The sequence below is a fragment of the Paroedura picta genome, chromosome 3 (genome assembly GCF_049243985.1).
Source record: "Paroedura picta isolate Pp20150507F chromosome 3, Ppicta_v3.0, whole genome shotgun sequence".
NCBI classification, from domain to species: Eukaryota; Metazoa; Chordata; class Lepidosauria; order Squamata; family Gekkonidae; genus Paroedura; species Paroedura picta.
The window spans coordinates 129,197,424-129,215,832 of NC_135371.1; the positions used below are offsets into that span (position 1 = coordinate 129,197,424).

General features: G+C 46.9%; 1 protein-coding gene across 3 annotated transcripts in view; it reads left to right on the plus strand.

Annotated features, from left to right (window-relative positions):
* The window catches only part of QRICH2 (glutamine rich 2), a 56,473-nt gene that overhangs the window by 33,126 nt on the left and 4,938 nt on the right, over positions 1–18,409 (plus strand). For 2 of the 3 annotated variants that reach the window (XM_077327705.1, XM_077327703.1), the window contains 8 exons: positions 1,711–1,833; positions 2,024–2,098; positions 2,630–2,794; positions 3,598–3,719; positions 7,980–8,045; positions 8,226–8,327; positions 9,074–9,274; positions 13,083–13,251. In XM_077327705.1, the coding sequence (XP_077183820.1) occupies positions 1,711–1,833; positions 2,024–2,098; positions 2,630–2,794; positions 3,598–3,719; positions 7,980–8,045; positions 8,226–8,327; positions 9,074–9,274; positions 13,083–13,251 (1,023 nt within the window). The remainder of the gene's footprint in view (positions 1–1,710; positions 1,834–2,023; positions 2,099–2,629; positions 2,795–3,597; positions 3,720–7,979; positions 8,046–8,225; positions 8,328–9,073; positions 9,275–13,082; positions 13,252–18,409) is intronic. The other variant, XM_077327704.1, reaches the window with a different exon arrangement.

An 18,409-nucleotide genomic window follows, 5' to 3' on the forward strand; every position in this document is an offset into this window, starting at 1 on the left:
ACCTGATGTGACATCTGAATGCAACTTTGGAAGCAGAGGCCGCTGAATTATAGGTTTAGGAGAGATCAGAAAATCATGCAATGCAACCTGCTGACCTAATGGATATGTTTTCCTCTCACCCCTGTATACAAGATTCCTGTATCTCTTCCCCACCCGACCCCCACCGCTGTCCTCCTCTTCCAGAAAGGTGAGGCCAGGAGTCCGGACATTAAGATTTCTTTGAGAAAGCTGAGGTAGCAGGGAGTGTCCTGGGAATGGCTCCCAGCATGGCCCTAATGGCCTCCCTGCTTAGCGAGTAGACCTTGCCACCAGGTCACCTGTAAAAATGTGCCGTGTGCATCTGCAAAATGGTTAGCTGGTTAACTTTTCAGGCCTCCTGTGAGACTCTTACTTCTGCTCATCTGCATTAGGATTCAGCAGACTGTAAGCAACCTACCTGGGTATAAATGGTCTTGGACCGATGCAGTGATGTTAAAGCCTCCTCTGGTTTGCTCTTTGGTTGTTCATTTCCAGGGCCCTCTGTCCCAGCTTTGATTTGAAAGAGCTGTTGGAAGTGGGGCAGCCATTCGTTGAGTACCTGGAAGATGAAAGGCATCTTTGAGGCTACTACGCCAGGGTTGGCCTGAAGGGTTCCTCTGTGTTTTCTACTAGGTCCTCATGGGAACTGCATGGTCTGATGGCTTTGTAAAATGTGGCCTAGCTTTCAAAGGAGGGGAGGTTAATCATGGGGCTTCTGTTTGGCTGTATTTGAACAGCATAAAGGAGTAGCAATCGGGTCAAGCCTGAAAGCCTCTGGACCGTGTGTTCTCCCCACCCTTTCCTCCCTGCCATGCCAAGACTGAAGATTTCCTGGCTTTGGACAGCTTCAGTCTGTTATGATTCTCAGAGCTGAGCAACATATTTCCCCTCCTTGCTCACAAACTGAGATTCTAAATCAGGATCGGGAGGGATGGGGGGAGTGTGAGAACTGCAGTTATCTTTTTATTTATTGAACCTTGCCTTTGAGCACATTTCTGTATGGGATCTGTTCTGGAACGAATGGGGTGCCAACACAGGGGCCGGCAATGACCACCTGGGTCCTTACCGTAGTAGCACCATCTTGCTGTTTGTGGTTTGTGCTGACTCTATGGAGAAAGCTGATGTGACTCCATGAATGGGATTGGGGCAGTCAAACCCCATGGACAAGCTGCTCTGTATGGCTAGGGTAATTTTAATCAGTCCTTCTCAGGGAATACCATGTTGTTACAGTGGCTGGCTGTGAAGACATAAACCTGTGAAGCTGCTTTATAGCAAGCCAGGCCATTATCTGTCCAGGTCAGAATTGCCTCCTTCCCAAGCTTTCAGGTGGGGAAAGGTCTTCCCCTTCCCTTTTTAGCTAGAGATCGGCCCTTCTGCATCCAAAGCAGGTGCCATGTTGCTGCACAACCAACCCTCCAAAAGAAGAAGCCATCTAGCCCATATTCTCTCTTTGTGTGCAGTTCCTCAGAAATTTCTCACAGAAATGAAAGGGAACTGTGCGCTCACACTCTTGCTGGCTCTTTTGCAAGGCGATGTCCAAGAAACCCTTTGCTCGTTAGGCACATCCCTCCTCCAATTCTGGCCTCCTAAGACCGGAGATTTAAAAGTGTCTTGAGCAGGGACTGGGAAACTGTAGGCTGCCTGCCACTGTATCCTTTGAGGCCCTTATTACGTTATTGGCTCTACGAACAGGAGGAAGAGCTGCTCAACAACATCCAGACGACTATCCTGCAAGTCCAAGACGACTGTGAGAAGCTGAATGCTACGACGGGCACCCTCCTGGACGACCATCGCCAGAAGCAGAGAGAGATCAGCGTAGGTGACCTTGAGGCACCGCAGGGTGGTGTTGAGCATCCAACAAAGGGGACCCCTCCTGGTGGTTGCCTCGGGCACCCCACTTCCTAGCACTGGGTGACAACGTTGCCCATACCAGCCATCCATAGACTGCACAGGAAGATGAGGCTCTGTTTTTAGTAACTAACTTTGGCCCCCTTGTTCCTTAAAGATGTTGTTCAAGTCCCTGGAGAAGCTGGAAAAAGATAAAGCTGACAAAGACCGCATCGTGATGGAGATCGATGTGGTAAGGAGCTGAAGCAGGCATCTTGATGTTGTTGGGCCTGTCAAGAGAGAGCAAAGGGTTCCATTTACAGATGTAGGCCTCGGTTCTGCTCCCAGTTCTACAGCTGATAGACAGAGCAGCTGTGAAAAGTTTGCTCCCTCTTCCTTCCTTCCTTTTTTTTTTTTTTTTGTACAAGGATGCTGATCCGTGCCTTCCTTGGGGGGGCTGGGGAAATTCAAAACATTATGTGTCCTGAAGGTAGGGTTGCCAGCTCTGGGTTAGGAAATACCTGCAGACTTTAGGGGTAGATCCAGGAACGGGGGGATTTGGGGCAGGGAGCGACCTCAGTGGAGTACAGTGCTACAGAGTCCACGCGCCAAAGCAGCCATTTTCTCCAGGGGAACTGATCTCTGTTGCCTGGAGGTGAGCTATAATTCCAGGGGATCCCCAGGTCCCGCGTGGCCACTGGCATCTAACTGGAGGGAAGGAGAGAACTGTTCATGATGCAGATCAACCCAAATATTAGCCCCCATCTTGCGTCCTTCTTTCTAGAAAGCAGATAAGTCGGCCCTGGCTGCGAAGGTCAGCCGCTCCCAGTTTGATGCCACCACGGAGCAGTTGCATAAGATGATGCAAGAGCTGCTCAACAAGATGGCTGGGCAAGAACAAGACTGGCAGAAGATGCTGGACAAACTCTTGATAGAAATGGACTCCAAGGTAACCAAGGGGTGGGGCTCTTCACTTAGCCACAGCAGCCTGGCCAATCAGAGCCACTCTCGTTACTTGCCCATTGCTTCCCATTGGTTGTGGCTGTGTGCTGAAGTGGGCACTCAGGACTGCACAAACCATCCCCACCCCACCCCACATCTCGCAAGCATTCTTTGCAGGAAGCCAGCAGTGTGACTTGCCTGGCTTTTGTGCTAATCCAACCTGTGACCCAGGTTGGCCTACACAGAAAGTTAGGTAGGCCTGAAGTGCACGTTATGCATGGTTCTTGCTGATGCGTACTGTGAGGAGGACTGGATGTGCTGAAATACATCTGACCTCCCTGAACTGGTATGCCTGGAAGTGACCCCCCCCCCCAATTGCTGACTTGTCAGCTTAAGGCCAGACCAAGCAACAGGAAGGAACAAGGTTTTCTTGCTCTAAAAGTTAATCCTCCAGTCCTCATACCTCCTCAGAAGCAAGCTGTAGTCACCTGCACATACTTGCAGAGGGCCAGCCCTTTCAGGACAGAACTGATTGTAGGAGATTTACAAATGTCGTGATGCAGCATTGAATTCTCAATGTGGCTGCATCCAGAGCAGGAAGAAAGGGTTGTACACATTCCAAACGAGCAGAGATGCTTTCTTTTTCCTTGGAGGGCAATTCAGAGGCATCCCGTGCAAGAAAGCAGAAGAGGCACGCTTTCCTCTCTGGAGTCCCCACTGGATGCCCAGACTCTTCCCTATCTCGTGCAATGTTTAATCAGGCCTTTGAGATGCCCTTTTCTTCTGACCCCTTGTTTCCTTCCTTCCCAGCTGGACCGCTTGGAATTGGATCCCTTCCGGCAGCAGCTGGAGGAGCGATGGAAGGACATTCGGAAGCAGCTGAAGGAGAGGGTGCCACAAGATGAAGGAGATGAAGCCGCTGGGATCCGGAGGTAAGAAATCTGGGCATGTCATCTTTGGGGAGTCTATGACACCAGCGAGCAGATGCCTTTAGTGTACTATCCATCGGCATGGGTTTCCTGCAACATCTTTTTCACACTGTTGCCATGGTGAAAAATGTTACCATATATGACAGTGCTCAGAACTTAAAATCCCCTCACTGACACCTGAGCACAATGCTCAGTAGTCCCAACCTTGTAAATCCACTAATGAATGGGTTTAGGATTGTACTGTCCAATAACAGAGCATGGAGAGATCTCAATTCTGGGGCCCTGCAGAGCCAGCACCAGGCAGTCTTGACATGGCTGACCTATGGCCCATTGGCTAGGGTAGCTTGGTTGGTCCATTCTGGATGCCTGAAAGCAAGGCTTTGAACAGCAGGCAGGTTCCGGGTTGTGGCATAGCTTGCAGCCTGACCAGCTCTTTGAGGGAAGTATTTGCATCTGTTTTTACAACACACGCCTAGCCTTTCTCCCGAAGTGGAAGTCAAGGCATGAAGCTCCCAGGTGATCTTTCAACATGTCCCATCCTGAGTAGCTTCAGCAAGGCTGCTGAATTGCATACCTTCCAAATCTATTTTAGGAGTATGCCTCAATAATCCGTCTGCTGACTGGTGGGGTGGGGTGTTGCAATATCAGCCCATTGCCTTGGCTAGTAAGCCCCACCCATCCGTCTTCTCAAGGCTCCTGCTGTTTGCTTTGTCACAATGGGTACCATGAGTTCTTCTCCATCCCTGGAGCAGCGTACGCTTGATCAGGAAGGATTCTGTCTCTGCCATGCTCGATTTTCAAAATTCTCAGCTGTGTGTTTCTTGAGTGCTTTTGTTCCCTTCAGCCTCAGCTTGCCATTTCAAATGCAGAATGTTATGCACACCTCTTGTTTGAAAAGCACATTGTGTCTTCTGGCTCCGTTATTAACTCCTTCCCAGCTGCCATGCCATTAGGTTGCCTAGAAGCATCTCCATTTCAAGTAGAAAATGTTCTGAATACGGGGAAGTACAATCAGAAAAAAATAACGGCTTTGAAATGCTGAAAGCCGTTTCCTCTTTAACGCTATGATCACTCTTGTTATTCAAATATGTTCTGTTAGGATTCAAAGAGTAGTCAAGCCACTGCACAATATACATCAAAGCCTAGATTAAAAAACCCTGAAAACAAGAATTGCAACAATATGAAGAATAATGAAAGTGCAATCTACAACATTTGCACACTGGTGGGTGGCGACTATCAGTGAATGACTTCAAGAACACTGCACTGACAACCAAGAGAGAACAAAAAGATAGATCTTCTTGGGAAAGTGGCCCACAAAAACGGAAGGCCCTGATCTGTGTCTTCGCATTTCTTTAGTTAGTTTTGTGCTTGCGATATCCCTGTTACAGGCAGAGGCCCAACAAGGATAGGGGGTAGCCTGACTGGTCTGGCTGCTCTTTTAAAAACCAGGACATCATATTGTATCCCTACGCATCTCAAATGGGTTGTGCACGCCCTGCAAAGAAAGAAAGGGACAAAAAATGGTATTAAAGTGGTTGGACATTTCTAGAGTGGAAAAGAAAGGCAGTAATGCACTGAGAGAGGGGGAGGGGGACTCCAATGAAGAAGCATGTTTTCCAGAACAAAAAATTTATTTACTGTCATTACTCATTTACTTCCTTCCCTTGTAGCCCACCTTTCTCACTGGGATTCAAGGCAGACTACAAAACATAAATCAGCGCAGTCAATCAGCATGAGACACCCAGTAATCAATGCCTAAAACTACGGCTTTGAAACAAAATTAAAATATAAAAGTGCATTGGCCGGGTGGTGGCAGGATCATGTCTGCTGCCTCCAGTGAGGATATCAGAGGTGTCCAATAGGAGCTGGTGACAATCCCACCAACAACTCTCAGGTTTCTGTCACAGGAGAGCTGAATGTACTAGTGGGAACTACGGTCTGGGAGTAAAAAATATATTGTTTCAGCCACCTCTGAAGTTTGAACAGGTGTACATTGTCTGCATGAAAACACTGAAGCCCCATCAGCAGGCATCTGTAGGCATTTCATCTCCCTTCTGGCTGACAGCTGCATGTTATCTATCGATTGATCCATCGACTGGATGGCATATGTGTAGGGTTGCCAGGTCCCCCCTGGCCACCGATGGGGGGGGGGAGTGTGTGTGTGGGGGGGGGGTAGGGTTGTCAGATCCAGGTTGGGAAACTCTGGGAGATTTGCGAATGGAGCCTAGGGAGGACAGGGACCTCAGTGGGGTACAGTGCCACAGTGTCCACCCTCCAGAGCATCGGTTTTCTTCAGAGGAACTTATCTTTGCATTCTGGGGATAACCTATACTCCTGGGGCATCCCCACATGAGTAGCTAGAGGATCCTAAGACTGTCTGGATGCCAGACAAGAGACTTTCTTTACCTTTCACATGCCTATTCAGAAGGAATGGCCCAGCCCACTCAAGTTATAAATAGTTTGAGCCCACTATTGCAAGTTGTGTTCCTACACATCACCACCAGAGGGTGCCGATGCTTAGTGTGTGGGGCATGCTTTCCTCCTCACCTGCATTGTATTTGGCCTTAGACATGCAGCCCTGCTGCTCCTGCCCCATCCCTGATCAGCCGAGGGCACCACGAGCAGCCCTGCACAGTATGCCTGGTGTGCAAAAGGCAAACCAGACCCAACAACGAGGCCCGCCTGCTGCCTGTGCTTGGTCCTGCAGGTTGCTTGGCCTATAATGTTGTCTTTTCCTTAATTGAACCAACAAATAAAATGCAAACAGACCCTGGATGAGAAGAAGCGTGCTTCCCTGTGCAGAGAGCCATGTGCTCACCTGTTTCCAGTTCTGCCTCCAGGGTGATGATCCTCAAAGAACAGCAGATTAGAAGCTATTGCTGTTTACATCTTGCCCCACTGCACGGATTAAATTTCCCCGGAGGGTGCAGTGGCAGCTCCAGACCCACAACCCTCTTATCCCTCCTTTTCTATTAAGAAGTCAATTGAGGAACTTGATGTGGGGCATCCCCAGAGCTACCTTTCCCACAGGTGGACTCTGGTATGGTCAGCAGCCTTTAAACACACATGCACATAACCTCAGTTGATAGAAATAACGTATAAGATGTACAGTTCTGAGATGCGTAAAAATGGGGGGTTGTATTTTTAAAGACTTTACATGGTTATATATATGTACATACATGCATGCATGCATACATGCATGCATGCATACATACATACATACAAAGCATTTGACCTGGTTGGTTGAACGTGCCATTGGACATGTTGATCTGGAGCTCTGTTGCTCCCAAATAACAAGAATGACCTTCAGATGTTCTTTGGAAACTGATCGCCTTGGACAGTTGTGACATCCAAGTGTTGGGAGATGTACATCACACACCTGTTGGCACACCCCACGTATTGTTACCTGGGCTCTGCATTACTGAGGTCATTCACGGATTGCCTCGAACTGAGAAAGGGAGAACGGCATGTGCACTCGTCTGTCCTTGCCCTCCCTGCAGTGTGTGGGCAGTGATTCACACATCTTACCCATGGGAAGAGGACGGAAGCTCCCGATGGAAATGAACACAGCTTTGTGCCATGCTGGGTGCCCTCCCGCTTTCTTCTCCTTGCGTTTAGAGCGGGCATCACAAAAAAGGAAATTTTCAGACATGCTGTGCATGAGAAGAGAAGCAAGAGGGGTGCACAAACATGAACAAAAATGGCAACTGCTAGAGTTCTTTTTGGATCCCTGTCTGAAAGCAAAAAGGTAATGAAGTCATAGCAATATACATTTAAATGAATTTGCAAACACGGTGACATATAATGTCTCCTGACATTAGCGTACAAAAGGTGCTCCAGAAGGACATGTACTGTTGTATCGGTCTTACCAAAAGGACAGAGGCAGATTCATTCTGAATAAGGTAAACACATGAACCCCCACCCCCCCAGGACTGCCGAGGAGTGAGAATTTAGACTGGCCCAAGTGGGAAACCAACAGATGGGTGTAGGAGAGAAGAGATTTTGGAGGTGGAATACCAAAACATTGGGATGAACAGGTGTGGCTTGCTTTGGTGAGCTTTGGATTTTACATGATTCCTCCCCAAAGCATATGCTACGTGAAAACCCAGGGACACAACCTGTGAAGCATTATATGCAAACTGTGTTGGAGACAGACACCTGGTTCAGTATGAATGCTGAGAGCCATCATTGAATAGCCTTCACACTGATGACCCAGCTGAATATCCTATGCTCTTCACTGCCTGATTTTTTCCACCCCAACAGGAGACTACTGGCTCATTTCCACTGCATTTCTTGTGACCGGCCTCTGGAAATGGTGGTGCCCGGCCCGTAAGTATTGGGATGTTGCACTTACGTTGCCTGTGAACTTTCACTGCTGTGGGCACAGGGTGGGTTCGTAGGCTCCGTATGGGACTTGAAGCTCGCTGATGTAATTGCAGTCCGTGGAACCAAGATTTGCCTCCCTTCTGCCTGTTTTGCTGTTCCTTAGCCTGTATCTTGTCTCCACAGGCACATCACAACACTGCCTGCCATTCCAGGGCTGCCTGCTCACCAGTCCCTCCGGCCATACATGGTGTATGAAATGGAACAAATACGGCAAATTAGCCGCAAGTATGAAAAGGAGGAGGCTGACTCTTTGGGGGCAGTTAAAGGGGGGGGGGATTGTGTGACTCTTTAAGAGGCCATTGGTAATGAGGTGGAACAGAGATGTAGAATAGTGACCAGATGCAAAGCATCAGTAGCTTGCAATGGCCAAAGAGTGTGGGGGGAGGCAGTGTGTTTGTGTCTGTGTGTGTGTGTATATGGGGGGGGGGGTTGTACAGAACATATACGCCTGAAAATCACTAGTCTAGAAAAGCACAATTAGGGCCAAGCATTGGATTTTGAGCCAGGTCCTTTTACTACAAAATGCTAAAGAACACTGGTGCAGCTGGATGTGTTTGATGCCCTCTCACCATCCACTTGTTAGTTATATCTGTAGTCTACCCTACAGAGAATGGGTATTCTCTATTTAAGCATGCCCTTTGATTTATCAGTGAAAGAGGGCTTCACTCTCTATAGGAGCCAGCCTGCCTACCTCCTCCTGGGTCACCTAACTCCATGCAAACACTCTGGGTCAGGAATGGCCAATCATAATCCATGGACATCCGGAGAGCCACTATTTGGCCACCCCTACTCTGTGTCGTTCTTCCTACCCTTACTCACACAGAAGGAATGTTAAGACGTGCAAGGCATATCAGGGACCACAGCCATGCTTAACGGTGTGATTTCTCCTTTCCATTCCCCTTCTCTGGATACTCTTCTTTTGGCTTGTGTCTGCACCAACTTCACTGCATCCCACCCCCACCCCAACCCAGTCTGAAGTTAGGACCTGGTATTCGCTTTGACGCATTAGAGAAGGCTGCGAGTCTCAACAAGCTACGACGTATTCATTCCAAGATGCTCATGGAGATACAGAAGGTGCAGAGCCATTATGGTGGAACACCGAAGGTCAACGCCCAGATGATCAGGGATTTACTGCAGGCCCAGTGTCTCGGGCCCAGCCAGTATAGCAAACGGTAGGAGGAAAGCTCTGAAAAAGTGGGAGAGATGGGAGGCAAAGCTCTCCCAGAAAGCTTAGGGTAGAGGCACAGCAGAATGGCATAGCCCCATGCCTTAGACTTCATAAACAGTGACTTCTATTCAATTCGGTTCTGATCCAAGTTCGGTTCTAGGGTCATTGCTGGGTGTGAAACATCAGCCTTGCAAGAGGTCAGCTACAAGCCAGATAAGTCAAGTCTTAACAAGCAGGGAAAGAAAATATTTACCGGGCTTCTTTGCTGCCACCCAGTTGTTTCCCACAAGGAAGTCATTTGTGTGTGTGTGTATTTACATGAATCTTGCGTGGAGGATTCCTGTCTCAGCTTTCAGGGGGAAACCACAGTTTCCTCATACGCATGTCCTGCATGTTCTGTCATGCTACATAATGGGCTTTGTGAGGGCTTGATGCAAATCCCTACAAAGAATTGACGTCTGCACAGAGATGTGGTCCTGTCCAGAACAATCATCTCTGTGTTGCCCTTTGACATACTTACAGGCCCATGGTTGGGACGAATGCACAAATAGTTAGGGGCTCGACTTCTGTTTGGGTAATGAATTCTGGAATTCCAAACAGGCCCAGGATATTCTGGGCCTGCCAAACCAGTTAGATTTGATTGCTATCATTTCATAGTATATTTACTGATGTCTGCAGACTGACTTCAATATCAGGGAAGGGGGTGGGGGAAACAGTATCATGCAAACTAGTACTAGCTTATATTGTACCTTATATTAACTATACTGCTTATATTTCTATATAAGAGCCCTGTTGGTTCATCTAGCCCAGCATTCTGTCTCACACAGTGGCCAACCAGTTTTTCTAGAAGGTCTACAACAGGGCACAGAGTCAGAGGCCTTCCCCTGATGTTGCCTCCTAGTTCTGGGGTTCAGAGGATTAGTGCTTCTGAATGTGGAGGTTCCCCTTGACTAGTAGCCATAGATAGACTTATCTGCCATGAATCTATCTAATCCCCTATTAAAGCTGTTTATTCCTTTGGCTGTCACTCTGGCAGTGAATTCCAGATTTTAATTACTCTCTGTATAAAGTAATTTTTTATTTTGTTCTTGCTGAATCTACTGTCCCTCAAGTTTGTTGGATGCCTTCGAGTTCTAGTATTTTGCAAGACGGAGTAAAAAATTCTCTTTGTTAACTCTCTCTGCCCCATGCATAATTGTATAAATCTCTGTCATGTCACGCCTTAGCCATCTCTTTATTAACTGAAGAGTCTCAGCCTCCTCAGCCTTTCCTCATAGGGAAGGTGTTCCAACCCCCTAACCATCTTGGTTGTCCTCCTCTGTACTTTTCTCCAGGTCTACCATGTCCTTTTTGAGATATGATGACTAGAACTGTGCACAGTATTCCAAAGAAAGCTGCACCATAGATCTATACAGGGGCATTACAGTATCAGCCGTTTTATTTTCCATTTCTATCATAATAATCACAAACATAGAATTTTATTTTTATTTATTTATTTCTTAGATTTTTAGCCTGCCACTCTCCGGGAACTCATGGTGGGGTACAATATACAAAAAAACCATAAAATTCCCATCCCATAACAGAACAAACAGAGCATGAGCTTAAAAGATAAAACAAGATTGGCGGTGTCGTTCCTCCCCCCCATCCACTCCCCCCTCCCCCCCCAAAAAAATTGCCTTTTTTTCACTGCTGCAGCACACTGGGTTGACACTTTTATTCAGTTATCCACTACGACCTCAATAACGTTTTCCTTCTCAGTCTCAGCAAGTTCAGACCCCATTAGTTTAAAGTTGGGATTTTTTGTTCCAGTTTATGTCATCTTACACTTACCAACACTGAACTTCATTTGCCACATTGTTACCCACTCACCCAGTTTGTATAAACCTCTGTCATGTCACGCCTTGGAGCTCTTCACAGTCAGCCTTGGTTTTTACCATCCTGAATAATTGTGTCATCAGCACACTTGGCCACTACTCACCCCCTGTTCCAGTTCTTTGATAAATAAAGTAAATAGTACCCATCCCAATACTAATCCTTGTGGCCCCACACTGCTTACTTCCTTCCATTGTGAGAACTGTCCATTCCTACCTTTTGTTTCCTGTCATTTAATCAAATTTTAATCCTCTTATCCCATGACTGCTGCGTTTACTCAAGAGTCTTTGGTGAGATGTCAAAAGCATTTTGAAAGTTCAAGTCACCATTATACGTGTTTGTTCAGTCTTTTAAAGAACTTGAAACGATGGGTGAAGCAGGACTTCTCTTTGCAGAAGCCATACTGATTTCCCCTCAGCTTTGTCCCTCTATATGCCTAACAATTCTCGCTTTGCTTACAGCTTCTACTAATTTGCCCAGGACAGATGTTAAGCTGACTGATCTGTAATTTCCGGGTTTCCTTCTGGATCACTTTCTAAAAATTGGTGGAATATTTGCTGTTCTGCAGTCTTCTGATACAGTGGCTGAATTTAGAGATAGTTGATCTACTAATAACCTATCTTACATCTGAGTTCCTTAACAACTCAGGACCTGGAAACTTGTCCAATAAATGTAGAACTTCATCACTGGTCATCACAACCTGGCTCAGTTCTTCAGACTTCCTTCTTGAGAAGAGGGGTTGTGGCATGTACCAAGTTTACATGCGCCACAATTTCTATAGCGAACTCAGTAGAAAAAAGTCATAGAGCTTCTCTGCTGTCCCCTTATATTCTTTTGTCATCAATTGGCCCCATTGCTTCTCTGACTGGTTTTCTACTCCATATATATATTTTAAAATGTTTATTGTTTGTCTTGATGCTTTTAGCAACCTGATTCTCAAAATCACTTTTTGCATGTTTAATTATTGACTTACACTTCTTTTGCCAGAGCCTATGGTTAGGCCGGGAGTAGCAGCTTACAAATATAATTAAGAAATTCACTGAGGCAGACATTCCACTTTTAAAAAGTTGCTTTTTATAGCTTCCTTGACTTGTGTTGTTCACCACACAAGCCCCCTTTTAGACTTGGCAGTGTTTTTTTGTACCCTGCTTTTTGCCACCTGGAGGAGTCTCCAAGTGGCTTACGGTCGCCTAGCCTTCCTTTCCCACAACAGACACCCTGTGAGGTAGGTGAGGCTGAAAAAGCTCAGAGCGAACTCTGACTGGCCCAAGGTCACCCAGCTGGCTGCACGTGGAGGAGCAGGGAATCCAACCCGGTTCTCCAGCTGAAAAGCCACCGCTCTCAACCACTACATCGAGCCGGCTTTCAAGCGGTTAAGGGCTGAGGTCCACTTGTTTTGGATGGACTGTCCTTTGCCTCACAGGGCACATTTGCTGCTTGGCTGCAGAAGGACTCTCCACTTTCTGCATGCTGCATCTTTAGCTAGGGAAGGAGCGAGTGGGCCAGAGGTTATTTCCTTGATAGACACAGGCTGGTGACAAATGCATTCTGAGTCTCAGAAAAAATCACAGGTTCTAGAGAAGACGTGCGACACAACCCTTGTGCTGTCACACTTCAGAAGTGACCCTCTTTCCTCTAGTCCACCACCACTGTTGGTGAATAGCTGTGGCAGGGGCTCCCATCCAGCAGGAGGGACTGCTGCTCTTGGTTGCACAGTGATGCCATTCCCTATGACAAAGCATTAGAAAGACCTGGAGGCATGGCAGGAAGAACCAAAGCCAGCCCTGTCAGTCAGGTTGTGTTATTGCCTCACTAGATTTGTATGTTGTGTGTGAGTGTCCTCCTTCAGGAACCAGGGCAGTGTAGCTGACTGGGCTCCAAGGTAATCTGAGCTGTTTTATTTTGCCAAGTGTGAAATGTTGACCCTCGATTCTTAACAGTGACAGAACTCCCGATATGGCAGACTACAGCTACGTCAGCATGCCTCGTCACTGCGGAGGCAGCCACACCCTCACGTACCCGTACAGGCGCTATGGCCGACTGCAGCAGATAGCCCCGTGTATACCTCCAGTACATCCAGAGGAAAACGCCATGCTGGCAATGATGAAGGTAATGAATGGGGAGGAGGACAGAGGAGCATAGGGTGGGCCCAGGGCTGGACTGTTGGCCTTGAAGCCTGGGGCTACATACTGGGACACAGTTTCTTTGCCAAAAGCACTAAGGAAGAGGCATCGCTTGCATTTTGCCACACTCTTCAGTGCCCAGTTTTGCATTCTGTTTTTCACATGAGAATTTTGTCTGTGTTTACAAGGTAGGAGCTTAACCTGCAGTTGGTCTGAACAGATGTGCTTACCCCTTTCCTGGTCATAATCCTACCCCAATTCTTTATTATTGAAGTTTTCTGTTCTTTTTCTGGTGCATCAGCCCAAGTTGGACTAATTTACGTTGCTAATAACATCTGCTGACTTATCTTAGCCAAAACTGAAACTGGCCTATTTTATAATCCCATTTCTAGGTTTTCCCTTCCCCCTCTTTGACACATGTAGAGTTATTTTTAGACTATCAAAAAGGTAAGATCAAAATTCTTAGGGGAGGAATCTCATATGAACAGGGAAGATACAAAGCTTAGGGCCATTCCGCACCAGGATCTATATAGCAAACTGGTTACGGAACGAAAAAACGCCATTTTAAATAGTGGAATTCATCGTTATGCATACCTGCCTTTGTAGTGGAATCCGGTTGCGTTTCTATCGTTTCCCACAGGTTTCCGGTCTCGGCAAAAATCGCTAGCCAGGAAGTGATATTGCTGAGCTTTATCCTGCCCCTGGCCGTCAATGAAACGAGCAGCCAATGGGTGGCCGTTATCATGCTCCCAAAAAGCCCCTTTCCCTTAAGGCAGGTTTAAAAAAAAAAAAAAAAACACGTTGCAACGAATCTGCGTTGATTCGTTGCAACGGAGAGACCCATCTAGCTAGCAGGTGGTGTTTGAGCTGCCGTTTCATTGTTGCCACGCTCCCCCCAAGTGAAAAAAATACCCCCCCCTTGCACGAGCACGATTTTCGGCCAAAAATAAAGGGAAAAATAAAGGGAAAATAAACCAGCAAATGGGGCTGTGTGGTGCTTGGTGCTTGGTGACTTAAAACAGCTCTGGGGAGGGACTGCAGCCGGGGAAGCCTCGCTGGGTAAACGAAGTCTCGCCGGTGCGTTGATCTCCGCTCGCTCCGAGAAAAAAAAATGGCGATCGCTTCGCCGAAAGATCAGAGGAGAGAGCCAGGGGGAGGGACTTTGCAGAAACCACAACAATGGTAACGCACAGAACTTTTCCGCTAGTGTTGCAGATTGGTTGCAAGAGTGTAGCGCTTTCCAGAGGGTGAATCCACTTTTTGGGAGTTCCCTGAAAGCGCTACAACGAAGCGCTTTTTGCGGATCGGTTTCAGGAGTGTGGCAGATTGTCAACGACGTTGTGCATAACTACAAATTAGTAGCAATTACAATTTGCCACACTCCTGCTACAAAGAATCAGTGCGGAATGGCCCTTACTATTGGAACAGCAGTGACAAAAGATACTAGATATACCAAGAAAGCTTGCCAGGACATGTTTCTTGATGTTGGACAAGTTGGTGTTCTAACCTCACTGTCAAGTTTCCAGGTGCAGCAGGGAGAGATGCGCAGGCAGCCAGATAATTTAAGGGAGTGAGCAAAGACATGGTCGCAAAATGGAAGCCAGGGTCAGTAGCCAGAAATCCGTCACTCACACGCCAAGTCCAATAGGAGCAAGAAGGAAGTCCGTGGTCAAGTCACAGGCCGAAGGTCAAGAGAGGGAAGCAGGTCCAAGAAGCCAGGAACAGGCTCCGGAGGTGCAGGTCCAGAAGGAATGACAAGGCAGGCACGAATGGCCTCTTGCCCTCACCACTTTTCAACCTGACTTGCAGTTAATCGTCCCCAGCTGAGTCTGGGAGGCCTGTTCTTCCATGAGCGATTAGCCTTGCGCTCCTCTGCCTTTCCTGCAAAGCGAAGGCTTGCTTTTCGTGTCATTTCCCCACCCCCACCCGACGTTCAGGAGACAAGGGTGGGGAGCTGGCTGCTGCTGGGGCTTCACCAACAGGGTTGGGGTCCAAAGGCTGGAGATTCTGGGCACTTGGACCTGGTTGTGGTTCAGGCTCTGGTGCTCTGAGTGTGAGACTGGGCAGTGGCTGAAGCCCAGGGGCTGATCCTGGTAAGACTTGTAGATCCGTTTCTTCTTCAAAGTCAGGCAGGATTTCAGCCAGCTGGCCCCTGACACTCACTCTCTTTCATTTAATAAGAGAACAGTACATTACCAAAATAACAATGAAATCACATTTTTAAATGACCCTGTGCAGTTTTCTCTAACATCAGGCTCATGCCTGCTCATTGTCCCTGTTGCAACAGAGTCTTGTGGCACCTTGATAGCAAGCTGCTTATAAATGCATTTTTTCTTTGGTGGTTTGCAATGAGCAAAACTTTCAATCTGAGTTTTAAAAGTTATTTTCCCCTCTGGGCAGAGAACAGGAAGGGCTGAGGGAGTCAGTTCTATTGCTTTCCAGAATTACTCAGCTCACATTCCTGCAAATGCTAACCAGGCTTTCTCAATCAGAGTTTTGTGAAACCTTGGGTTTTCCTGACAACCCTGGAAGGGTTTCCAAATTAGTAGGAGTTAATTTTAATAGATATTTTTAAATGTACTACACATTTATCAGGTGATATCACTATATATGGTCATGTTGACCCGTCTCACAAAGTGGCCAATGATGGGCCTGGGGGGTGGGAAGGGGAGGCGCCCTGGGTGGGTTTGTACACAGCTATGCTTTCCGGCCATATTCTGCACGATAGCACCACTTCTGGGGTTTCTTGAAGCCTGAAGAATGTTTCAGGGGTTTCTGAATGATAAAAAAGTTGAGGAAAGGTTGGTCTACACAAAGGGATGGTCAAGCTCCATGCCCCGCCCCCCTGCACGGAACAAAGATTTGGAGGAATTAAATACTAGAGAGACTTCAGAAAAGGCCTCTATGACTCGGTCTGACGTGGTCAGTGGGTGGGGAAAGGAGAGATGATTTTAAAAAGGAGGAAGAGCTCATTGGGTGCTTAGCCCATCAGAGCAGACAGAGCTCTTAACTGAGGCCTGGAGGAGGTGGCCATTAGCAATGTCTTGGCCTGAACAGCTTAAAGAAGCTTCAAGATTATGAATGTAGAGGTCTGCAACTTCTTAAACTAAGGAGCCTCTCCTATATTTTAACATCTGATAGGGCATGTATAAAGAGGGGGACAGAGAAATTGCATTTTACCCATTTCTTTTTAATCTTTTAAATTTATTTGAATGTTCTGTCTGGTTCTGTGTTAAAAAGATGTTTATGAACATTTTCTTTTTAATAAATACTTTATATATTTTGATATATGTTGTGGTTCTCTATACCACATAGACCTCTACCTTCTTGGACATGCTATTGTAAAAGGAGCTCCAAGGAGAAGGCCAACCATGGGCAAACAGCTATTCTTCCCTGTGTGCACCAGACAGTAAATTGTCCTTGTGGTGACCAGGTGCTGGGTAGTAAGATACACAGAGGCAAAGCTTCATATCTGGGGAAGGAAGCTGGGAGTCCACCCTCACAGCAGGCGATTTCTTACAAAGGCTAGGTGGTGGTGGAAGGTTACCCAGGAGAGAAAGAAAAGCCTCTCCAGGAGTTAGAACAACCTTGGAGGGCAGGGTGGAACAGGGTTTGCAGGCCAGAGCAGGCATGTTCTGCCACACAAGGAAATCTATTGTTCAATAACCTTTTGTGTGCTACATCCCACTTCCCCAGATGCTGTGGTCTCAGAAAGTACATGCCACAACAGATTTGTTCGTTGTTAAGGTGTTGCAAGACTCTTTGATATCTGGGCTGTGGGCTGACATGGCCATCCTTTGGGAATGCATGATCTGTGCCATACTTCAAGTACTATCAGCTCTGCTGGCTTTGATCTAACAGAAGCCTTCTGAAACACAAATTCTCTTTTTGCTCCACTTTTCTTTGTACATTTTGATTACACTCCTCTGACAGCAGAAAGGGGATTTAAGATACAATGGTTGGGATCCACCAGTAATTTTTGCAGACTGAAGGGATTTCCACCGGTGGAATGTTGTTCATTCTTCTCCACCCTCCCACTATGGCACAAAATGCCTTCTGAAATGCTGCTCCTATTGCTGGCTGACCGTGATGATGACCCATAAGAACAGCAAGAGTTGTAGGTCTTCAGCAGCAGAGACAAATTGGCCAGAACATCCTTCTTTCTGTTTGCAGAACTCCTCAGCAGGAACCAAGCCAGAGCAATATGATCATCGTTCTTAGGTCAAACCACTGCTAAGTATGCTGTGTGCCAGAAGCTACAGAATGTACAGGGAGGGTAGTGACTCCTTGCTTGCAACAAATGAAGGCCTAGGATGTTCCCATTATGTTACATAAAAGCCATGGATACTCTGTCTAGCTCTTTTAAAAATATCCATAATCCCCCTCTCTTTCTTTTGAACTCCTGAGCCAACTGCTCGGCCTTCACCACCTTCTCACATGTCCCCTTTTCTTTTTGTGTTCCCTTGGACTCTTAGTACTCAGGTCTGCATGGCATATTTCAGATCTGTTGGCCCTGTCCCTTCCTCATGAAGTGGTAGTATTCCAGCAGTTTTCTCCCATCTAATTTCTTTGCTGTGGACTGCACAGTTGCATTCTTCTTTCTTTCAAGGTCTGATTTTGCTGAAGTTCGTGTTCATACTTTAGGGATGGGCACAAATCGAACCACAAAGCAAAATTTGTCATGAATTTTGCTTTGTTTGTAGTTTGCAAACTGAAGTTTGTGACAGGACTACTAACTTTCACAAACTTTTAAAGCAGTTTGTGGATAGCATAGAAAGCAGGAATTTAAAAGAGGCCCCGTGTTCTTTAAAACCCCTGCTTTCTGTTCCCAGTGACAGTCACAAAAACAGCTTTAAAGGGACTGTACAAGCAGGGAGGTGCATCCTGCCACTCAGCTGTTTTTTAGGTTTTCTGCAAACCCTGTATAAAGGGACTGCAGTCTCTTTTAATGGGGTTTGTGGGGCCACTGGTTCATGCCCATCCCACTCCCCCTACTGGCTAGAGACTGAAATGACAATTAGGCCATAATCATCAGCTTTTTCCCCCCAGTCCTAGAACTGTTTATTATCCCACAATGCAAGATGGAGTCCGCTGTCAGTTTTCAAATAAAATGAAAATTAGACACATGCACTTTATCTTAGAAT